Source organism: Cariama cristata, unplaced genomic scaffold (genome assembly GCF_000690535.1).
Source record: "Cariama cristata isolate BGI_N322 unplaced genomic scaffold, ASM69053v1 scaffold23375, whole genome shotgun sequence".
NCBI lineage: Eukaryota > Metazoa > Chordata > Aves > Cariamiformes > Cariamidae > Cariama > Cariama cristata.
In genome coordinates, this window is record NW_009619526.1 from 3,605 (window position 1) to 11,638 (window position 8,034).

The window sequence follows — 8,034 nt, forward strand, 5'->3', positions numbered from 1 at the left end:
CGCCGGCCTCACCGTGGGCTGCACCAGGGACTGGCGGGGAATCTCTGCTCCGGGCCTGCAGCACCCCCCCTCCTGCTGCACTCACCGGGGGCTGCGAGGCTGTTTCCCTCGCATGTTTTCACTTCTGTCTCCTAGCTGCTGCACAGCGCTTTTTACCCTTTCTTCAATACATTATCCCAGAGGTGCTACCAGCATTGCTGATGGGCTCAGCCTTGGCCAGCGGCGGGTCTGTCTTGGAGCCATCTCTGTCCGAGACGGGTGCAGCTCCTGGTGTCTCCTCACAAAAGCCACCCCTAGAGTCCACCCCGCTGTGAAAACCTTGCCATGCAAACCCCATACATTTTTTTTCCTACTTACGCTCCCTAAATCTGCTGTGTGAGTCTAAATCTGATACCTGTTGTGAGGGTTTTGTGCCATTGCTTTTTCATTGTGCCTGGAACAGAAAGTTAGAGCAGCGGTTGAAGAGAAATAGCTCAAAACAAAGAAAACATGCTTCCCCCAGAGGAAAAGGCCTGTTGTGTCTGACACATGGACTCTTATCCACAGGTTACGACTGTCCAGCTACTGAAGGGATCTTTGAGTATGCGGCCGCTGTGGGAGGAGCCACCATCACTGCAGCCCAGTGCCTGCTGGACGGCAAGTGCAAGGTAGCGATTAACTGGCCTGGAGGGTGGCATCATGCAAAGAAGTAAGAAAACAATCTCTTCCCTTGTGTTTTCTCACCTGGTGTCTGAATCCCGCCTCCTAGCTCCCAGCTTCCCTGTGAACCCTCAGGGTGCATCGATCCAGCTGGAAGAGAGAGCAAGGTGTGAGGGGGGTGAGGGAAGGTAGGGGGTAGATAGGAAAGAAGCAGAGTGTAGGGCAGAGGTGAGAATGGGCTGGTTACTGCCTAGTCCTGATGCTATCATGGACTGCAGCGTGGGTCTGGGGCAGATATATTCAGAGGTGTCCTGCTATCCATTGGTACTTGGTTATCTCTGGGAGTTCAAGTGAGAACTGATTTTGCAAAGCCCAAAGAGAAGGGCTGCGGAGAGGCAAACAATTGGTGTCGCTCCCAACTTGGAGGAGAACGGGAACATGGCAGCATGTTATTCAAATTGGTTTGTGTGGCTTTTTTTGGTTTCTTAGTAAGAGATTTGAAACAGTGCAGGACTGATCTCTGGTTTTCCCCATGCTCTGTGGGTGGGTTGCTGCTCTGAGCTGTAATGTCAATAACAATCTTCCAGAACAACAGGAGGGGAAGTAAAAATTTCATCTTGGAATCCTGTGATTCGGTAGTGGTAAAATAATTTGTTTCCATGGCTTCCCCATTTTCCATGTATGTTTTATTTTAACTTGTGTCCCCCATCTCCCAAAACGTGAAGCCTGTCTGCAAATGCAGACAAGACAGCACCTTTCCTTGTTCCCAGCTAACTGGCTTTTGCAGTGCCATTCTGTTTACCTGGGGAGCCCCAGAAATTAGCATGAACCACGTGTCTAACCCTAACAACTTGCACACAAGTGCACAGGTTTCTCTTCTTGCTCCAGTGACTTTTCTGATCTGGCAGAGAAACTCTGGAGGTGTAACAGTGGTCTACAAGCGCCAGCAATGACGACATCTCATCAGGACCCTTTTCCTGGTCAGCACTTTGCTGAATACGGATTCAACTGCGGCTTGCTGAGAAAGGAGAGAGTTTAGCTTGGCTGAGCTGAGCCCTCTTGCTCTTCCCAGAAGGGATGGCTTTTTTGTAATTTTCTGTTCTCTTTTATCTTGATTGCATCGTTTATAAAATGCCTGTAACGGAAGAAATCTTGGCAGTGCTGCTGTCACTGAGCTGTGCTATTAGCACTGTTCTGGGAAGCAAACAGTCGATTTAAAAAAGGCATTTAATGCTCATTGATCCCAAAGGAGCCTTCACAGACACACCAGTGAGGTGGTGTGGGATGCTGCAGGGTAGGCAGCAGCTGTGGTAGGTGCCAGTCCAGTGTGAAGGTCTGGGCAGAGTGATACCCAACTGCAGTTGCCTGGTGCTAGGACCTATGTCCTAGCAAAATACATGTCCTTTTGTCAAAAAAGACCTGCTGTCTGGTGGCTCAGTTACTTTCCAAGGTCGTAAAGAGGTATGGTAACCACTGTCACCTGGGGCTTTTGAAGCCAGGAGTACCCAAGAGAGCCCATATGAGCTAGTGCCAAGTGATGATGGGGACTTGACTTCAAAGCAAGTCTGGAGTAGGGATTAAGAAACTTTCTTGTTCCTTTGATGCCAGCAATGTGGAAGGTGCCCTCGATGTATGTCAGGGATAAATCTTTCCATTCAACATCTGTCCTCTGTTTAACTGCTGGGGCTCACTTTTGGCTGAGCCCAGGAGCTGTATTGTGGGGGACTGCATGTGCTGCATCCCATTTGCATTTTCCTGGGGAGGAAAGGAGAGTGTTGCTTTGAGCAGAGGCTTTAACCTACACACCCTGAGACTTTGGAACAGAGCAGCAGAGTGCTGCGACTGCCTTGGACCTGTCTTTCACTGCCAGGACCTCCATGGGAGCTGTGACCCAGACAGCAGGGATGGAGTAGCTGCCTGCCTGTGCCTGTCCAGTGCTCGCAGGAAAATGGCCAAGCAGGACTGTCCAGGGGCCCATCCTCTTGCCGCAGAGAGAGAGGAGGTGCAGCGGAGACTGGGTTTGAGTCAAGTGGCTCTGAACTTCTTTAAAATATCTCAGGTGTAGAAAGCTAATATTTTATTTGTGCAACAGTGAAATCGTCAGAGGTACCTGCCAAGCCCCCCATGGGTCAGGACCTCTCTGCAGCAGAGCCAGCTGATTCTTTACCAGCTGCCAGCAAGCCCAGGGTTGAGAAGCAATTGGCACAAGTAGTCATGTTCTCTGTACTTCCCGGCCATGCTTTGAGCTTGTCCTGACCCATCCCTTGGTCACTGCTGGGCTTTGGCCGGGCTCTTCATCCTCCTCTGTGCCCCTGTGAGGTGGAGACTTGCAGAGTAAAAGTGATGATGCCGAGATCAGCGGCAATTGCGTTGGCGATGTTCAACCTCGCGGACATTTCTTTTCGCAGAGATGAAGCTTCTGGCTTCTGTTACCTGAACGACGCTGTCTTAGGGATCCTGCGACTGCGCCAGAAATTTGACCGTGTCCTTTATATCGATTTGGATTTGCATCACGGAGATGGTAAGGCCCAGGGCAGGCTGCAAACAGCACAGCCGCACAGACTCAGGGGGAAGAACAGGACAAGTCAAGGCGTGTTGGGGCAGTAGGGCTTTACCTGCTGCAACAGCCATGGCTTTGCCTCCTTTCAGTGCAGTCAAGTTCCCTCAATCCATTTCTGCATTGTCCTGCTTTATGGATTTCCCCTGTGCTGCTCATCGGACCTCTCTTGAGGGTCTGGGCAGCATTCTTGTACCTAAAGCAACAAACAGGGTGTTCCTATTCCAGTAATCCCCTCTGCCGGTGGCTCTCCAGCAAGGACTTCCCCTAGTCCCTTGTCTCCCATCCCAGCAGAACAGCTGCTGACAGTGTTTAATTGTTTAATGCCACCAGTGTGAGAGGGAAGCAGTCAGTAGTAAATGGTGCTTTGAAAAGAAGGCTTGACGCTATAAAACTAAAGCCAGAGATGACCTTGCTGAAACATGTCTCTGAAGGACAGAGTGTATTTCAACACCATTTGACATTTCCTGCTTTCCTAAATTTTATGGTGTGTTTCATTTTGCTCTGTTTTCCCCTCCACATTTGGTTTCTGTTAAATTCCCTGTTACTTCTTTTTCCCTCCCCACCCCCACTATCTTAATATATCTTTAAGGAAAAGAAAAGACATGTTAAACCGCAGCAGTGCTGAGCGAAAATAAGAGAGCCTGGTAGCTCTGGTTCTAATCAGAGCCAAGCTCTGGCCAAGGCATCCCTGCTCAGCTCCCTTCCCCAGCCTTGCAGGCCATGCTGTGCGGGCGAGTGCCTCTAATGTAGGCACTGACCTGAGATACTGGGATCAATTCAGTACTGATCAGCATGAGACCCTCCAAATTTGTTTCAGTTGTAACCTTTGCTGCAGTTGAATTGAAGTCTCCATTAAGGATGGATTTATTGAGCCACGTCTGGTTTTCTACTTGTTCATTCTGTCTGTGCTCTGCTTGCTGCCCCATATTTATCGAGTGGCTTGTTTGTGTGTTTAGACTGTTATTTACATGAATGATGCATGAAAGCATTTTTCTTCCCTTTTCTGATAGGAGTTGAAGATGCCTTTAGTTTCACCTCGAAAGTCATGACTGTTTCTCTGCACAAGTTTTCACCAGGATTTTTCCCAGGCAAGTTGAACTTGTGAGGTTTGTGCTAATTTGGTTCACACATCGCTGACGAGGCCCCAGCAAAGGCAAGTCCCATCCCTTCTGTCCAGCAGAGGTGTCTTGCTGCCTCTCCTCTTGACCCAGGAGAAGGAAGGAGCAGGGAGCTACATGTTTGGCATTTCCCCCTTTGTGGTTGTGGCTAGGCTCTGGTCAGAGCCACTGCTGGGTAGCCACCTGCAGCCCTTGAAAGCTGCATGACAGAATTGGGCAGAGAGCGAGAACCATGTCCATCCAGCCCTGTCTTCATTGGTGGTGGCAAGTGGACTTCTCCATAAGCATGCCAAAGGGCCTGGCTCTCTGTCCACATCTGAGACATCCCACACATTTCTCTTGCTGCTGATTCCCTTTCCCTCGTAATTAACCATGGGATGTTTCTGTTTTTCAGGCACTGGTGATCTGACAGATGTTGGCCTGGGGAAAGGTCGCTATTACAGCGTGAATGTACCTATTCAAGATGGCATTCAGGATGAGAAATATTACCAGATCTGTGAAACGTAAGCCCTCTTACTCTGATATAGTTTACTTGGATGGGATTTTGGAGAACAGAGAGTGCATAGATTTTGTTTATTTACTGTGTTTAATTACAGTCCTTCTTTAGTGCTTATCCCCTCCCCTGTTACAGTTTTTGATTACAACAAACGTGGATCTTAAAAGATCTTAGAGATATTGTCTGAATCCTTAGACAAACTGAATATACAGAGGCATTTGTGGGTGGCTGGATGGTCTCTTTGTCACAGGTTAGCCTTCTGTGTTTGAGGAGCAACTGAGAAGGGACAAGTACTTTTTAGCAGTGGATTTAGGGCTAGATGCTGTTTCTTCAGATAAATGCTCTGAACCATAACCATCTGTGGGAGATATGCTTGGGGCTGAGCTAAAAGTGTTTTCCACGCACCTTTTGTCTGTGGTGGAAGAACGAAAGGCTGAAGGCTGAATGTCTGACAGTGACTGAGCTGCCTCCAGCTGACCCCTCTGTCACTCAGTTGGTGATGGACCTCACAAGCCGTTGCCCATGTCAAAACTGGGCTGCGGGGTTTGTTCTTTTCAAGGGGAGAGGAACCTCAGTGCAGGGCTGCAGGACATGGTAGCACATCCACCTCTCAGCTCTAATGCCTGAGGGCTGAAACCTCTCTGGACTTGTAGCCCGTTACGGCAGTCATGCTGTGGCAGTGCCCCCTGCTAGCTTGTTGGTGCTTGTCACTGCTAATAGTAGAGCAGCCCTCTTCCTGCTGGGGGACATGTTTCAAAAAGGCGGAGCAGCTTTAGGGGCTGACTAGGGTTTCGGAGCCCAGTCAGGAGTAGCCTGTTGCATCAATTCCCAGTTGAAGGACATCAAAACCTACCACAGGTTCCAAGGACCTACAAAGAAATTTTGAGATCTTATGGGCAAAGACGAAGAGTTCTGCCCTGGCCAGGAGACAGTCATGTGCATGACTGTGGGTGTCTCATCCAGCTGATGTCTGAGGATGATTGCCTGTGCTTCCCAAACCCGTGGTGGGATTGGAGTGCGTGACTCCCTCTGACACGGGTTTCTGCAGGCTGACTGCATCCTGCGCAAAGCATTTCCTAATATTCTTCTCCCGTGTCTCCTGATGGTGAGAGGACCCCTGCTGCTCAGCAGCCCTCTTCTCCTTGCCAAGGCACTGCAGTATCAGGCATGCCTGGAACAATAAGCCAGGGAGACGCTGTGCAAAATAGTCACACCTCCCTGGGTGCCAGGGGCAGCTGCCTCCCCGGTCTTGGTGGAGGCTGATCTGCTGCAGCACAGCGATATAAATAAATGGGGAGGAAGTTTGCTCTTGGGAGCTTGGAGTACGTGCACTTTGAAGTTGCCTCTCTATAAATTACAGTGCTTGTGTTTGATTGCTTTTGTTCTAGTAGACAAACTCCTATACTGCTTTTGAGGTGGTGTGGCACATGGGTAATTGCCTGTTGTTTCTGGAAGCTGAGTGACACAAGCTCCATTTAAAGTACGTTGTTACTAATAGCTGCTGCATGGAAAGAGCGCCAAAGTGTGACGTTACAGAATCGATTAGGTTGGAAGAGACCTCTGGGATCATCGAGTCCAACCTTTGCCCTAACACCACCATGTCAACTAGACCATTATTTACTTTTTTTTTAATCTCTCTATATATGTATGTATATGTAACTAGACATTGTTTACTTATTTTTCTGGAAAGTCTGATGTCTTTAAAATTTTGAAGACAAAGGCAGCCAGGGATGAAAAGTTTCAGAGCTGCCACGAGAGTGATGGCACCAGAGCTGGATGCTGAGTTTCTGTGGTGTGCTGTGCTTATGCAGAGATGTATCCAAGGCATGTTCCCACTAAGAGCCCTCTGGGAGCCTACCTGCTCATGTAGTCTCTTCATCAATAGAGAAAGTTATGATGAGTGTGGCTAATTGTAAGCATCCAGAATAGCTGACTGGCTTGATCACCTTCCAAAACCACCCAAATTAATGAATGAAATAGGTTCTGAAAAGATGTCAGTAACTTTACCTGGACTTCAGATATTAACCTTTTGAAGAGTAAAAAAAAATGCAATATGTGAGAAACACTGGAAGTGCAGAAAAGTAAACTTAGAAATAATCCAGAGATATTCAAAAGCATTATCTTTGCTCCAAAGACAAAGAGAAATCTGAGTTATTTTAAATGGCAGTAGTAGTTTGCTTGATAAACTCACAGTTAATTATAGCTGAAAGAGATGACTAATTGGCTACTTGTCCTCAGAATGTGTTTAAAAAAAAATAAATTTTAAATGCAAACAAACCCACCACAAAATATAAATGCTGTTTGGCCTGTCTTTATATGTGACGCAGAGGAGCTGTGTTAGCGGTGTGTAGGCATGGATCTAGCAAAATTCTGCTTTAGCCGGTGCAGGTTGGACTGTATAATAGGGATCTGCTCAGGTGGAAATTTTTCCATTATGTTGGTGGAGAAATCGGTTAGTAACAAGGATCACTTACAAGGAAAGCATGTGGGACCTTTGTGGCGCCAAAGGCTTCTTTGCTATCTAGAAAGAAGATACTATTTCTCTATTTACAGTGTCTTAGTAAAGGAAAACAGGATGACTGTGGTGGGTGTGTTGCATCCCAGCAGCTGGCTGTCTCGGTTGCTTTGGACTCAGCCACCAAAGGTGATGTACCTTGTGTGGCACTGCTTGGTGGTGGGACTATGGGCTGGGGTCTCATTGTGCTGCCCGCAGTGGCACAAACAGCGAGGCTGATGGTTCTCAGGCCATGCTATAGGATCAGCGAGGCCAGTTGCGCCTTCTCTGATCTGATCTGCTTTTTCCTATTCTGCAGGCTTTTGGCAAGATGAAAAATAATACCTTCTTTTTTAATCCTTCTAGGCGAGCGCTTTCAACCTCTGTCAATGTGTGAGCGCCTACAGTGTCCCAGGTGGCAGCGTGGTGCTCTCTAAATCCGATTTCAGCCTCGTGATGGTTGGCTGTCTTTCTTTGGGTGCCTCTTGTGAAGCCCTTAGACAAGGCCTAGATGGGAAAACCCAGACTAGATCCTTCTTTTTTTTTTTTTTTTTTTTTTTGAGCAAAAGTTTCCCACTTGCAAGAATAAGGCTAAAAGCAGAGACTGCAGTTTCTTGGGAGGCTGCAGCGTTGCTTTCACAGTGCATCCAGCTGTGCCTGTTCCTGGCTACAACGGGTCGAGGGTATCTGTTGACACATCCTTCCCCCAGTTTCAGTGTTGGGGAGG

General features: G+C 48.1%; 1 protein-coding gene across 1 annotated transcript in view; it reads left to right on the forward strand.

Annotated features, from left to right (window-relative positions):
* Window positions 1-4,820, forward strand: part of HDAC8 (histone deacetylase 8) — a gene marked incomplete at its 3' end in the record, with an annotated part of 8,150 nt that extends 3,330 nt beyond the window's left edge. The window contains exons 3-6 of the mRNA XM_009701296.1: window positions 547-688; window positions 3,048-3,160; window positions 4,210-4,287; window positions 4,712-4,820. Of these exons, the coding sequence (XP_009699598.1) occupies window positions 547-688; window positions 3,048-3,160; window positions 4,210-4,287; window positions 4,712-4,820 (442 nt within the window). The remainder of the gene's footprint in view (window positions 1-546; window positions 689-3,047; window positions 3,161-4,209; window positions 4,288-4,711) is intronic.
* Window positions 4,821-8,034: the final 3,214 nt, after the last annotated feature.